At 55.9% G+C, this 15695-nt stretch overlaps 1 protein-coding gene across 1 annotated transcript; it reads right to left on the reverse strand.

Annotated features, from left to right (window-relative positions):
• Positions 1 to 489: 489 nt before the first annotated feature.
• On the reverse strand, positions 490 to 14855 carry LRRC32 (leucine rich repeat containing 32). The gene is made up of 3 exons (XM_031460401.2): positions 14720 to 14855; positions 9991 to 10081; positions 490 to 5366 (listed from the first exon to the last, which is right to left on the reverse strand). Exons 2-3 carry the CDS (start codon positions 10075 to 10077, stop codon positions 3462 to 3464), a joined length of 1992 nt encoding a protein of 663 aa, XP_031316261.1. The 5' UTR covers positions 10078 to 10081; positions 14720 to 14855; the 3' UTR covers positions 490 to 3461.
• Between the last annotated feature and the right edge of the window lie 840 nt (positions 14856 to 15695).

The raw sequence follows: 15695 nt of genomic DNA on the forward strand, positions 1-15695 counted from the left end.
TCTGCCTTGCTGGGGGTCTTGGCCAAGTGAGTAAACGCCCCTGTTTGCCAGGAAAAGGGGTCAGGGTGGGCTCCCGGCTGGGTCGGAGGCCCGCAGAACCCCGGGCTGAGCTCAGCCCATACTACTGCCTTGCCTTAGGCCTTCACAGAGCACCTACTGTGTGCCAAGGCATTGAGTCACATACCCTGTGGCCCGCCAGCCCCATCCATGAAATAGGCATTTAAAATTTAGCTGGGAGCAGGAACCTGGTGGTGAGAGGTCACAGCCCAGAGGAGAAGCTGGGCTGGAGAAATCTCCAGGATACTTGGGGGCTGCGGAGGCGGAGCTGGAACTCCTGGGAGAGGAGTTTGGCACGTGCAAAGGGGGCAGTGTCTGTGTGTCAGGCAGCTGAGAAGGGGAGATGGCGCCACATAAGCACCAGCACAAGGGGTTGCAAAGTTGGGGTTAGGGGGTGGGGGGGCCGGGGAGGGCCACTCCCCGCCTTCTAGACTCTTCCTCAGAGCCCCTCGCCTGTCTCCCACCCCCACCCCCGGTGAAGTGGCTCTTGGTCCCTCCCTCAGACCCCACAGCCTACACCCTCACCCTCCAACTCCCTTCCAGGAATCAAGAACGTTCTTCTTCTGGCCCCTCCTGGTTTTTCAAAGTTCAACCTTGAACTGCAGCCTGGCTGCTCGCTCTCAATTCTCCAGCCCCTGGAGACCTTCAGCCCTCTATCTGGGGAGGCTGCTGGGTGTCAGGGTAGCAGGGGCTGGACGTTCAGGAGGGACTGGGGCTGGAGACAGAGATGTGGGCATCGTCAGAGCAATGGGGTGGTGACAGCAACGAGGGTTATGACATTCCTGAGGGAAGGGTCCTAGTGATCACCAGAGGCCTTGAGGAGGGTAAGCACACAGTGGAGCCTGAAAAGGAGTGGGCTGAGAGGAAGGCATCCAGGGTCCCTCCAGCAAGGGAGGGAGAGACAGCACTGCCTCTGAGATGGGACAGAGCGGGGAGCATAGAGAAAAGTGTGAGGACAGAGCTGCAGAGGAGGGAAGGGCGAGAACATGTTCCTGCTGGAAGCCACCATTTTCTCAGTGGTGGGTGGGGAGCAGGGTTTGTTGAGTGTGAGGGGACAGAGGTGTGCCATCTCCCACACAACAGTCCTCAGCCTGTATCCCCAGGGGTTTGCTTCAAAGACTGGAAGGGAAGCAGAGGAGAGCAGGGTTCAAGTGAATGCAATGATGCCTATTACCGGCAGCAAGGAGGAGGCTGGCTGGCTGCGTTGTTTCTCCAAAATTATTTTTTAATACATTCATGTGGGTTATATAAAGAGCTGATCCCGAGGCCTGGGCTGTGGCCTGGCTCCTGGGAGGTGACAGCAGCATTGTGTAGTGTTTTCAAAGATCAGGCATGAAGGCACCCACATCTTGCCCTCCAGGCCTGAGGAAGAGTGTTTGTGTACAGTGAGCACCTGTGGTCACGATCCCAAACAGGACTGACCCACCCAGCTGCCCCACACGCCACCAGGGCCCCCGGCTGGGGCCAGGCCACCAGGTTCTAGCCCTGACTGTGCCATTGACTCCCTGAGTCCTTGACCCTCTCAGGGCCTCAGTTTTCTCATCTGTCAAATGGGGTGGGGAGATGGGCATTTTTATCATTTCACACTTTACCGAGCACCATTGAGAGCCTGACTGTGAGCCAAGCACAGGTAAGAGGGTGAAGACAGCACACACGGTCCCAGGCTGATCCCACAGCTCCTTTCTTCCCGGACAGCCCATGATTCTCTGGCTATGAGAGACAGGGCATTATATCTTGATGGGATTTTTTACCCATTTTTCTAGGAGAAAAAAATCCCTACATGATGAGGACCGCAAAGAGAGTTTGGAACCAGTGTTATCTTGTGATATGACAGCTGAGACAGAAGGGAACCACTCAGTTCCAGCCTCCATTCCCCACCTCCATTCCCCACCTCCACCTGTCCTGCCCCCCCATCCCACCATGAGGCCCGAACCCACCTTTTTTCCCAAGCTCCGATGCTGACTTGTGCAGCTCTGAGCAAGTCCCATTCTCTCCTTAAGTCCCACTTTCTCTATATGTGCCATGGGAGGTTGGACTCAATGGTCTCAAACTCCAGGCTGTGCTCAATGGAGGGAGAGGGAAGGAAGGAATGCAAGAGAGAGAAGGGAAAAAGGAGAGTCCACCCAGTCTGCAAAGGAGGGAATAAAGGAAACTGAGGCAGAGAAGGAGGAGAGGTCTGCGGCTGCCCGTCTTCCCTCCGCCCACCTAGGAGAGCGGAGAGAGAGGAGCGGGTGGGCAGGCACAGCCCAGGAAGTTCCCAGGCCCCGTTCTGGCCATGTGGGATCACTTCCTGCCCACCCAACAGCCTGCAGTCCCTGCAGTGGCCAAGCTCATGCCCTGGACTCAAGAGGGTGTGAGTCTGAACCTCAGTTCTGGGATTTCTTAGCTGAGGGGGGTGGTCCCTGGAGGGAGACTTTTGGAGCCTCTTCTGAAAGTGGAATAAATACCAATCTCAGAGGGTTGTCATAAAGAGGCAGACACAGGCTTGGGTTTGTTACTGCTGCCAAGCCTGGAGCAAAATAGAACCAGATACCTAAGGTTCTAACTCCTGGCTCACCAGCCACGATGGTGCTGGGATGAAATCGGGGGCCTGGGCAGGGAGTGAGGGGCTAGGGCAGTATCTGGGCCAGTGTGTGCAACACGGGAGTGCCAGTTAGGGGAAGAGCCTGTCCAGAGCAAGAAAGGGAATGGTTCAGCCCTGGGCTGGCACCCAGGGAGACAGCCTCTTCACCAGGCCCTGCTGGAGCCAGCACAGCCCGCCTAATAGCGCTGGATGCAAGACGTACTCCAGTGGCTCCAGTTCTCTTCCGGTCACAAGCTCTTTATGTTCCAGAGAAGCTGAAAGTCATTATCAGAAGCTGTGACAAATAGTCTGCTTGGAAATGTCTCAGACAAATCCTCTCAGTTTAGCCCCTCCCTTGCCCTGACCGGGCTGGGGCAGGACCATCCACACTCAGTCAGCTTTGGCTGCAGGGCTTTGGAGCCCAGGCTTCCACACTCTGTGCGGTCACGGCACATTCGGTGACCACCTCCCCACCCAGACCAAGAGATGCTGAGGGCAGGGATGTGTCTTATTTCCTGGCATCCCCAGTGCCCAGGGCAGGGGCAGAACAAAACAGATGCCTGGTGAAGATTTGTGGATCCATGGGTCAACCTCACACTCCTAAAACTGCACAACTTCCGGCTTCCACAGCTGCACCACACGTGCAGCCGGGGAAGCAGGTTGCCTATCGGTACAGCAGGGTGCAGGAAAAGAAACCCTGGGCTGGGAGTTAGACACCAGGGTTCTCAGACCCTGGCTCAAACGTGTGACCTTGGATCAGTCCCCACCCCTCTCTGTGCCTCCGGCTCCCCCATGACCTAAAAGGGCCTCCCGGCTAAGCTGGTCTGCAGCCCCAGCCTCCCTAGGCTTTGTACTGTTGGTTGAACTTCTGCCGGCGGACACAGCAGCAGGTGGCCAGCGTGGCGAGAAGGATGGCAGACACCACTGCGAAGGTGAGGATGATGATGAGGTTGACGTTCTTGAGCCCCCCCTTCTCACAGTCCTCGGGACGCACGTGGCTCAGGGACACCTTCTCCTGGGAGCCAAAGCGGCAGATCAGGTCCTGGGTGGCGTCCACGTCCACACGGCCCTGGTGCAGCTGGGCTGCCAGCCAGCCGTTGCCACAGCAGCTGAGTGGATTGCCCTGCAAGTAGAGGCGCCGGAGGCTGGTCTCCAGGCCGCCCATGGCACTGCCTGGCAGGAGGCTAAAGCTGTTGTTCCTCAGGTCCAGCACCTCCAGGGACACGGCCTGCGTCCAGGCAGGCAGGCGGCTCAGGCGGTTCTCGGCCAGATTGAGCCGCTTGAGGCAACTGAAGCAGGGCAGGTCCACCTGCAGGACTGCCAGCCCATTGCCCTGCAGGGCCAGAACCTCCAAGGAGCCCTCCAGGCCCGCCAAGGCCCCCATGGCCACATCCAGCCCGGGGTTGGCAGAGAGGTCCAGCTCAGTAAGTGGCGTGTGGAGGAAGGCCCCTGCCCGGAGTGTCTCCATCTCGTTGTCCACCAGGTTCAGTATGCGGAGGGAGGAGAGGCCAGAGAAGGCCACACAGCCCAAGGGTCCGGGCTCACCTGGCCCCCCACAGGGGCTGAGCCGGTTCCCCTGCAGGTTGAGCCTCTGTAGGCTGGCCAGGCTGGCGAAGGTATACGCAGGCAGGTCCCGCAGGGCGTTGTCCTGTAGGAGAAGTGTCCGCAGAGAACCCAGGGCCCTGGTGCCCAGCTCCAGTGTCTCCAGCGCATTGTGGCTGACGTCCAGGAGCACCAGGCAGGGCAGGGAGCCCGTGTGCCGGGCCTCAAAGGCCCGCAAGCAGTTTCGGCTGAGGTTCAGGAAGCGCAGGGAGGTCAGGTGCTCAAGAAAGCCCTCAGGGACAAGCTCAATCTCATTGTGGCTCAAATCCAGATTAAGGAGCTGGGAGAGGGGCTGGGTGCTGGCGTTTCGGCTGGGGCTGGAGAATGGTAAGGCCGACCAGCCCTCGGAAGGAGCTTGGATGCTCTCGCCGCTGGGGGGCGGCTCCGCAGGCAGCCGGATGAGGTTGTTGGACACATTCAGGTAAATGAGTCTCGGGAGTGCGGCCAGGTCGGGGAAGTAGAGCAGTTTGTTCTCCCGCAAGTCGAGCCAGGCCAGCTGGTACTCAGCCTGGGGCTCCTGGGCCGTCTGAAAGGCCTCGATACTGTTGCAGCTCAGGTCAAGTACCTGCAGCTGCTGGAGGCTGAAGTCGGAGATGCAGGTGAGGGAGTTCCTGGAGAGATTGAGGTGCACCAGGTGGGGCAGGGCCTCGAAGGCGCCGTCCTCGATGTCCATCAGCACGTTGCTGTGAAGGTCCAGCCGCTCGAGCGCGGGCGTGCCCCAGAAGGTGTGGCGGGCCAGGCGTGTCAGGCTGTTCTCCGCCAGCGAGAGGGTGCGCAGGGCGGGTGCCTCCCCCAGCAGTCGCTCCACCAGGCCGCTGTACAAGCTGTTCCCAGACAGGTCCAGGGATGTCACATGCGGCAGGGAACCCAGACCTGCAGTGCTCAGTGCGGTGCCCACCGCCAGGCGGTTGTGGGCCAGGTTGAGGTGCTCCAGGTGGGGCAGGACCTGGAAGACCCCCGGCTGGAGGAAGCTGATCTCGTTGGCACTCAGGTCCAGGTGACGAAGCACCGTGTAGAAGCCCAGGGGTGAGGCCAGGATGCTCCGCAACTGGTTCCCAGATAGGTCTAGGACCTCGATGTCCCGAGGAAGCACTGAGGGGACCTGGAGCAGGCCAAGGCCCTGGCACAAGACCTCCTTGTCCACCTGGGGCCGGGGGAAGGGGGTAGAACAGCGGACATTAGTGGGTGCAGTAGGAGGTGGAACCAGACACGTGTCTTGAGGAAGGATAACTTCAGCCCCCACCAGGCCTGGAGAGGCCTCTCCTTTGTGCCCCAGCATGCTCGACGTTCCTCCATCCAGCGTGATCACCCCATGTTGGGGTGACCCCTACCCTGCTCTTGGTCCTGACTGTGGTACCCAGTACAGTGCTGGCAACAGGGAGGGACTCAAGGAAGCTTTGATGGGTGGACAGACAGACAGATGACAACAGAAAAAACAAATGAACTAACAAAATACTCTGTACTGATGATTATCTCATTTTACAGGAAACTAAGCCATGTATCACCTAGAGTGACCCAGAGCCAGTGAGCAGCAGGGCCCAGCTGGGACCCAGGCCTCCTGGTTCCCAATTCCGAGTTCCTTTCATGGATGCAGAGAATTAAATTTACCTAGCTGGTGTCAGACTGGAAACCGCTTTAGGAAAAATGTTTCCAAGAGGGAAAAATGCTATTTGCACTCCAGTCCTCAGTTTTAATTTTGGCCTCCAACCCTCAGATCTCATTCAAGCCCTTACTCTATGGGGCAGAGCTCTGGGTCCCAGAGCCTGCCTTCCTCACTGATGCTCCCCAGATGTGACCTCCTTTCTGCTGCTGCTACCCACCCCCACCACTGTCAGTGGCTTCACCTCCTGTGGCCCAGTCCCAGTGGGCCCCTGGAGATGGGGGAGGAGGAGGGAGCGGAGAAAAAGATGACCAGAGTCCCTACACACTTTCTTTGATGACAAGACTGATTTTACTGTGTGAGCCCAGTCACTGTACAAGTCACTTTACGGCTCTGGATTCAGAAAGTAACTCAGCTCTCCCCAGTGCCCATTCAGCATTTCACATTTTATTTAGCATTTTCAGACCCATGGTCTCACTGGATCTTCACAGCAGCCTGCCCATCGAATATGATCATCCCTATTTAAGAAACCCACATTCAGAGAGGGTAGGGAAGGCCCCAGGATCACCCACCTGGTGAGGAGCAGAGCTGGCTTTTGAACCCCAGTCTTTTAATAATCAAAGGCCCGGCTCTTGTCCCTCTACCACATGTGCCTTCAGGGGCCAGAATTCTTTCCATGCAAATGCAGTCTCCCGCTGCCTTTTCCGGCACAGCAGGAACCTCAGCCTTTCCCAGGGTCTGACTTCCATAACCACCCAGCTCAGGCCCACTCCTGCCCTGGCATCTCTGTCTCCACTGACCCCTTCTGACTCAACCACCAGCCAAATGCCTGGCAACTGCTCAAAAACTCCACTCTGACCATGCTGCCCTCAGCTTAAACCCTTTCAGGGAGAAGTCCAGGACCCTCAGCAGAGCTGAAGACTATTTGCAGCCTCTGCTGACCTGTCCCCCCTCCTCCCAACCCACTCCAGCCCAGCCACACAGAGTGACCACACCTGAACACTGCTCACTGTGCCCTCCCACACCACCTCTGGGCCTCCTCCTTGCTGTTCCCTGTGCTGGTTATGCCCTTCCCAACCAGTTCAGCATGGTGAACTCTGTGCTGAGCTCTAAGGTCTCCTCCAGCTGGGACACTTCCCTGATTGCCGGGCAGGTCAGGGCCCCCTCTGGGCTCTCACAGCCCCTGTGCTTCTTCTCTCATAGCTTTAGCCCCCTGAATTGTGACTGTCTGTGTGGGGACCTGCTAGACAGTGAGCTCAGGGCAAACAAGGATGGGATTGACTGAGTGGATGCCTCAGACCCTGCCCACAAAAAGAGCTCCATATATTTTTTTAATGAATGAGAGTCACAGACATCATCAACTTAGTAAAGGTCTGAGGGACTGGCCTAGTCACCCTTCTGAAAGAAAAGCAAAGCCCTAATTCAGACTAGAGTCAAAGACTGTGAGAGCAAAAAGGGTCCCGCCCACCTACCTCCCAGATGGAGAGCCAGAGCCTGAAGACAGTAATGAGCCACACAAGGTCACAGGGAGTCAGTGGCTGACTGACAGGGCAGAACACCAGTCCGGGTGTTCTCTGCCTGGCTTAGCTCTTGGCTTCCTCCCAAGAGCCCCAAGGTAAGGAGGAGGGAGGAGCCTACTGCCCTCCATCAGGCATGCGTGACTCTTCCAACTCCACGCAGCGCAGTGACTGGCCCTACTCAGAGGCCCGGGGATACCCCTGCAGTTGGGCACCTGTGCAAATTGGAATCCTACCCCGGCCATCTTTGCCACACCTGCCTGACCCCTTGCCCCTTCCTCCCTCACAACCTCTCTGCCAGATAGGGCCACTGGGCATAGCATCTCCATTCATATCCTCAGCTCCCTGGACTCTCCTGATTAAATGAAAGGAGCACAATGATGGTCACTACGTGGGGAGCACCAGCTCAAGTCAGGCTTGTGCCGTGGGCACAGATCCCTTGCCTCATTGAATCTTTCTGAGCATTATATACCCCACGGTACCCTCTAAGGAAACTTGAGGATCGGGGGTGGCCACCCCAAATCAGATGGTCAGAAGCTCAAAGCTACAATTGTGAATGCCTTTCCCTATTGGTGCTGGCCGAGTTCTGACCACCAGGCTCTCAGCTGCTCAAATGCCCAGGCTGATTCCTTCCACCCAGTAAATAATGCCAGCCACCATTTCCTGAGCATCTACTGTGTTGTGGGGGGTGTCTTATCCCCCATTCAAGTCCACACCCCGTTTCACCTCTGGATACTCAAAGGCTCCCTGGGGCACCAGGCACCAGCCCTCAACAGCTGAGCCAGGACACTAAGCTGACAAAGCCCAGGGCCTTGTCTTGCTTCCTGCCCAGGGCCCAGGACCCCTGTCACCGAGGCTCAGAGGGGGCTGCTGTGAGGCAGGGCTGCAACATCCAGTCTAGGAAGGAGCCTGAAGGCCAAGGCAGCTCTCAGAACCCCATTTGTAGGGCACCCACTGCTCCCTGAGCTCCGAGACCCCAGCATGAATGACTTATGTGGGGAGGGGTCTTGGGGGCATCAGCCCTCAGCCAAGTTCAGCGCTTCTCCTGTGGACCCCCTACCCAGCCTCTCTGGGATGCCAGGGTGCCACTGCTCAGCTTTTGTTTTGTTTTGTTTTAGGAGGGAAGAGGACTTTCCACCAACACCATTTGACCACCTGAACATAGAAGGGAAGCAGGGTAGGAAGGGTCGCTGGCAGTGGAGAACATGAGCCTGGGAGAGCGGGGCTCGAATCCTGCCTCTGTTACTTCCTATCAGTATGGCCCTTGTGGGTCACATCTCTTCCCTCAGTCTCACTTTCCTCAGATGAAAAGAGTAGTTCTGGGGAGATAAGACAAGAGAAACCACTTAGCCTGATGCAGGCCCCTTGTGAGCCCTCAGCACGTGGCAATTTCTTTTTACTATTTTGAAAAGCATCACAACTGCTTCCACAGAAGTTCAGAAAGTGGGCTCCTGCCTGTTATCTCATTTGCCCCACATCCAAAGCTCACCCAGTTCCGCCTGCCTGTTATGGCCCAAGCCCTTCACCTCTCTGAGCTTGTCGCCCCAGGTAGAACGTGGGGTTGCACTTGGTGACATCCGAGGCCTTTTCTGCCTGTTATCCTGGGTTCTGGGACTCTCAGAAGGGCTCTGAGGAGCAAGAAGTGAGTTGGCAACAGCAGGACACTGGAAACCGCAGGGAAGGGCTGCAGCGCCCTGGGTACCAGCACATTCAGCCTCCAAAAGCAGATGCCCATCCTGTGTCATGAGTTTCCAGTCCCAGGTCCAAGTGGGGCTGCTGGAGGGCCCGTCCCTTCCCTAGCTAGTGCTCTTGCCTTGACCTCAGTGACTGCCCAGCTTTACAAGTGGATCTAGGTGGTCCATTTTCTCTGGACCCCACAAGGTCACAGTAACCTCACAGCTAGTCTTCCTGACTCCAGGCAGGAAAAATGAACAAAGTGAATCAAATGTGGTCATTGCCCTTGAGAAACTCTTGGTCTGGGAGCTGAGACAGACGTGGATCCATTCACCAACTACCCCATGTACTCAATGTTGAGATGGAGGGAAACTTAGGGCTGTGGGAACCCAGAAAAGGGAGCAAACAGAACTAGGTCAGCCTGGGAGGGGTCAGGAAAGGCTTCTTGGAAGAGGCAGCATTTGACCTGGGTAGTAATAAGTAAGAGGCATCACGGCAGGCATGTGGCAGACAGGCCCAAGTTAAGGAGCCCAGTTAGGGAAGGGGATTTGTCCTCAGGAGGGACCCAGTACAGAATACCCTTTCCCAGCTGCCCCTCTCCCCACCAAATTCCCAACACATACACATATACTTCATCACCCAGCTGGATCCACCGCCATGTAGGGGCAACTTGAGGGAATAGAGTCCAGTACTGGCCCTAGTTGAATGGCCTTGGACAAGTTACCTAACTTCTCCAAGCCTCAGTTTCCAATTCTATAAGGTAGGAATAATGGTACTTACCTGGCAGGGTTAATAGTAAACAAGGCACTTAAACATACTAGTAGGTACTCATCAAATGCAAGGTTTAAAGGCATTAAATGCATTCCCTTTCCTCTCCTGACCCCTCTGGCTTCTGGCTTCTGAGGCGGGGCAGTAGGACACCCTAGGGTTTGGGGAAACAGACAGGGAGATCTCCCTGCCTGGGCAAAGCTCCTTACCTTCTTACAGGGTACCTTGTCTCTGTGTTGGGAGGTAGCCAGGCCCAGGGTCAGCACGGCCAGGAGCAGCAGGATCTGGTGGCTCATGGCTCTGCAGAGGGCAGGAGGGAAGGGGAACACTAAGACCGCAGGCTCCTTCCCACCACTGGCCCCCACCACTCCCTCCTGTCTGCACCTGCCCACGGGGAACCTATACCACAGCTATAGTTGCACCAAAGGTGCCCTGAATGGGGAATCTTGTGAAGTGGGTGGGAAATGGGGCTGCAGCCCATCCCAAAGGGACCACCAGTGCCAGGCCAAGGAGCTAGACCATTACCCTGGACAAGAGTTTTGTCAGATTTGGGTTTCAGAAGACCCACCTAGTGGAAGACAGCCGGGAGGGGTTAGAGGGAGCAGAGGGACCCTAAGGGATGCCCTTGGCTAATCTCAGGGCTGGGGTGAGGTGGGGGAGCTAGACCTCCGACTCCATTTCTACCCAGGGCACAAGCAGGTCCCCCATCCTAGCTCTTCAACCCCCAAGTGGAATTTCTAAATCCCCCACCCCACAGCAGACTTTTATTTTGCCCTTTTTTCTTTTGATTTTCTGATTCTCAAGTCCTTGCCATTGTTTGAAGGCTGGGCCTGGAGCCTTGACAGGAAGCCCCACCGGAGGCCTGCCCTGCCCCCAGCACTGTGGCCGTGGACTTCCCCAGGAACAGGCTGCCATGCCCTTAACTTTCACTGAAGCCACCGCCCGCGCAGTGGGACACCCAGGCCTGCTGGGCCAGACCTTCTGTCAATGAGCAGCCGGGGTGAGGTTGAGGGGGACCACAAAGCTCTCAGCAGGGCCATATTCTACTGCTGCTAGGGGCTCATTCACTGAGAACCTGGGCCAAGTGCTAGGAATACACAGCTCAATATATCATTTCATTCATTCACACCTCTACTGAATGCCTCCTGAGATCTGTTTCTGTGCTGGGAACTGGGGACAAAAATAAAGGCATAGAAGTGACCAGAATACATACAGAACATTAAAAAGGAGAGACACATAAAGCCATCCAAGATCACTGTACTCAGAGTCACCCACACTGGACTGCTTCCTCTATCTCCCCCACTTACCTGCTATGTGACTTTGTACAAGTCACTTCACCTCTCTGAGCCCCAGTTTCCTTTTCTGAGGTTAATGCCAACCTTGTCAAGTTTTGTTAAAGATCAAATGAGACATTCTATGAAAGTACCACTTGCCCTCATGATGCATCAGGCCCTCTTCTCAACACTTTATATGTATCAACTCATTTAATCCTTACAATAACCCAACAATCTGAGTCCATGATTACCATTCCCATTTTGCAGATAGGAAAACTGTGGCTCAGAGAAATCAAATAAGATGCCAAAGGTCACACAGCTAACAAGTGGCAGGCCCCAAAAGTCTGACTCCTAGGTCTCTGCCATTAATCTCTACACTATAAGATCTCCTGCAGGTGCTCAATAAATAAGCACTAAATTGTGACTCTGAGGGATGTTTTAGAAGAGGCATTTATAGGTCCTTTAAGGACTGAGTCTTCACTGTTAGAACCCATAAGTATCCTTGCTATGAATTTTAAACAAAGGTGGGTACTCTGAGGTCTTTCCTTGCAAAAAGGCCCCCCCAGGGGTGTCTTTCAAGCCCTGTCCCCTGGGTTCCCCCTGGGGCCGTGGGCCCTGCTGCACAGCTGTTCTCTTCTCACCTACGTTACAGGTTGGACTTTCACAGGAAATTTTGTTCTGCTGTTTAAAAAGCAGAACTTCACCACCCTTTTGAATGCTAGTGTACTCAGAATTGAGTGGAAACTCCTCAGTGGGGCCTTTGAGTCCCTTGGAAAGTGCACCCTGCCCGGCCAGCTCTTCTCTCCTGCTTCATTTCTCACTGTCCCCAATCCCAGTCTGGTTTCTGGAAGCCTCTCATTTCCTTCGGTTCTCTGAGCACTTTTTCACCGCCCCAAACCTTCACTTCCTCCCCTTTCTATTTGCTGAATACCTCCTCCGTCCTTTGGGTCTCAGCTTAGATGTGACCTCCTCCAAGAAGCCTTCTCTGGTTCTCCAAGCCTGGGCTATGTATTGGCCCCTCCTCCAGCACTGAATACGCTGTGGTTCCCTCCCCTTCACTCCTTCTCTCTAAGGGTCACTCCCTCCCTGGGGACCTGACCCCAGGGCCAAGGGGCTTCACTTCCCTCTGGGACCCATCTCACACTACCCAGCAGGCTGGGGAAGGCACTGAGAATTGACACAAGGTGTGTCGGTGACATAGTGACATCAGTGAGAGCAGTTGTTCTCCTGACTCTTCCTTCACCTCCCTGTCACACTCTGTCCCTGCATCGGTAGGTTCTGTCTGCTCTCCCCCAAAAATGGACCCTGGACCTGCCTACCTCCCTCCTCCATCACTGCCACAGACTGAGGCACCACCCTGGGCCTCGATCCCAGCACCCTATTTCCACCCTGACCTTCTTTCAGTATGTCCTACACATAGCAGCCCGAGAGATGTCTTTAAATCATATATCTGATCATGATTCTCACTGCTTGCAAACCTCCCATAAAATCTGGCTTTATACAATCTCTTTTCTGACTCCATCTACCATTTGCCCTTCCCTCACCAAATTCTAGCTTTCTTGCCACTCCTCAAACACAGCAAGTGCATTCCTGCCTCAGGGCCTTGGCCCTTGCTGCTCCATCTACCTGGAATGCTCCTCCCCAGACCTGCACATGTTTTATTGTTTTCCTCTCAATGACCATATGATAGTTTATTTCTTATTCTACGAGAACAGTGGTCTATTTAGTGGTGCTCACAAAAGATCTATTGAACAAACAACAAAGCGAGGGAGAAAGTAGAAGTCCATTGCAAAGGGCTGAGTGGTGAGTGCTAGGTGAGGATAAGGAAGGACCTGGATGAGTTCTTAACTGCTGCCCAAAGGGACCTTCGTTTCTCCCTCCTCTGCCTGCCAAATCCCACCCTACCCGCAAGGTGGGCATCTGAGCATCAGGCAGGGACCCTCCCTGCAGCACATGGAATCCTGCCCTGACATCTGGCACCAAGGAGCCCCTCAGCTGTGGACACCCTTAAGCAGTGCTCAAGACATAGTGTGTAGAATTTGAGGGCTACTTGCTCTCAAGAGGGAGGACTGGGATCACTTAGACCCAGGCTCACATCTAGACTCTACTGCTCACCAGTGCTGCTCGCTAGGGCAAGTCCCTTAAACTTCCAGTGCCTCAGCGTCCCACCTATAGGGCAGGTAGCCTGGTTCCTGTTTTGCCACTATCTGCCCCCAACCATTGTGATGATCAAGCTGAGAATGGCTGTGAAAGTGCCCTGGATACATATTATCTTTCCCAGTTGGGACAAACCTGTAGGGCTGAGCAGCCCAAGTGAGGCATGCTGAAGAGGATGCCCCCAGGCCTGCAGCCTAGGCAAGAGGAGGCAGAAGACATCTCAGGACTCTGATTGGGATGAGAAGTGCCAAAGAATATCCGTGTGTGTGTGTGTGTGTGTGTGAGAGAGAGAGAGAGAGAGAAGTGGGGTGGGGAGTAATGCCTTCTACCATAATAAGCCCATCCCTACTGTTTAAGGATGTTAGATGTTCTAAGCACTTTACCTATACCTTTGCATTTAATTCTTACAACAACCGAGTGAAGTAGTTACTATAATTTCCATTTTACAAATGAAAAACTGAGGCTCAGAAAGGTGAAGTGACTTACGCCAGTTAATTTAACCCAGCTGCTAAGTGTTTTGGGATTTAGCCCCGGTCTGTATGGTCCCAAATGCTGTGTTTTCTCCAGCAGGTGCTGAGCTGCCTGCCCCGTATAGAACTTGCCTGTGAGGAAAACGAGGCTCAGAGAGGTGACCTACCCAAAGTCACACAGGCAGTAAACAGCAGAGTCAGGATCAGAATCCAATCTGTCTGCCTCCAAAGCAAGCTTTTCCCTTTTCCACTACAACAGGCCAAGATCTCCCTTTCTGACCCCCTCCAACGACCCCTCAACTCCAACACACACACAAGCACACAGGCTCACAGCTATGGGCTCTGGGATGCTCCTCTCCCTCCTCTCTGCCCGGATCACTAGCAGAGCCCGGTCCTGGGAGAGCGGCTGTGGACGTTCCCATCGAGCAGAGTGAATCACTAAGGGCAAGCCCCATTCTGGAGACATGTGCATCCCACGGGGGAATTAGACCTTAACCCAAAGGAATGTGACTGTGATGGCGGAATTTCAGGCAGCTGAGGTTGGGGGTGGGGGTCATTTTTTACCACTCATAAAGAAGGCTGGCTGAGGAGCCCCTTGGAGAGAGGTGGGTGCTATCACCACCCCCAGAGACAGGCAAGCTATCTGGCGCGGTGGAATGGGAAGACCCACGCCTGGCCAGGGTCAGAGGGTGACAGATCAGGATTCAAATCCTGATCTGCCCTTGACTAGCGGCGTACTCCCTGGGCAAGTGCCGGCCTTTCTGCGCTGGTTTTCCCATCTGTCAAATGGGAACGCCGGCCTCGCCCTTCATGGGAAAGATCCGCGGACCTAGGAGCCTTGGAGACCTCTAAGGCCGAGGGAGGGTCAACCCCGGCTCCACGCGCAAGGCAGGGGGCGGAGGCGGGAGGGGACTGCTGAGGATCAGCGTCTCGAGGGTCTAGCCCTAGCTCAGCTCCGCGCCGGGTGCTCGAGAGGAGCGCGGGACCGCCGGTTCCCCGAGGGGGCCGGCCAGCCTCGCCCGCTGGGCGGCTCCTACCTGGCTCAGCGCGGCCGCCGCTCCTCTCCCAGGCAGCCCCGGCACATTTTGCGCAGACCTGCCCCCCTGGTCGCACCCAGCGCCAGACCCCGGGGTCACGGCCCGAGGAGGCTCACGGCCGCTCCACCGCCCCACGGGAGCCCGACCCGCGAGGGGGCGGCTTGGCCTCCAATTTAAATACCTCTCCCGCCGACCCGCCCCACCACGCCCCCCCTCCGCCCAGCCGCGGGGTCCTAGCGCCCGGTCGGCGCGCCCCCGCGTGACTCGGTTTATCCGGAATCTGCAAGGGGGTGAAGCATTTTCTTGACGCGGAAACCCGGGCTGGGAAGGGGCGGGTCGAAGAGGGTGGGATGAATGGGCCGAGAGCGAGAGGCGTCGCTAAGGAAGCGCTTTACTAGCGTGGCCTCCTTGGGCCGCCGCACGTGCAGATCGTGGCCCCGCAGGGTCCGGAGGGGCGGGTGGCTCTAGGAGCCGCAGGTTCGCAGAGGAAATCCGGCCTGGCCCCGATTTCCCCCGTTGTCGGCGCCGCGGCACTTAGCGGGTGGCAAACAGGAGGGGTGACGAACGGCAAGGCTGAACCGGGAAGGAAATGACCCTTCACTGGCCCTGAGGTGACCACAGAGGGGGTTCCCCATACCGCAGCCATCCCCTCTGACAATTCTAGGCAGTTCACGTCCCCTCTCTGGAGTTTGCTCTAGTGACCAGACCGCCCTCCTCCTCCATCATCTCCTGGACACTGAAGCAGCCCTGTGAAACAATACCATTATAGTCCACAGTTCTCAAATGGAGAGACTGAGGCTAGGGTTGGGGACAGAGAGTATAAATGAAAACCACTTGTCTGGGACCAGTAAAGTCCCATTTACACTTGGTGAAACTGAGTCTAGAGAGGTTAAATGGGCATATCCAAAGTCACCCAGACTATAAGAGGCAGAGGTTTCAGCTCAGTCCATCCCTAAATCTAAGCCCAGGCCAAACT

Source organism: Camelus dromedarius, chromosome 12, assembly GCF_036321535.1.
Source record: "Camelus dromedarius isolate mCamDro1 chromosome 12, mCamDro1.pat, whole genome shotgun sequence".
NCBI lineage: Eukaryota > Metazoa > Chordata > Mammalia > Artiodactyla > Camelidae > Camelus > Camelus dromedarius.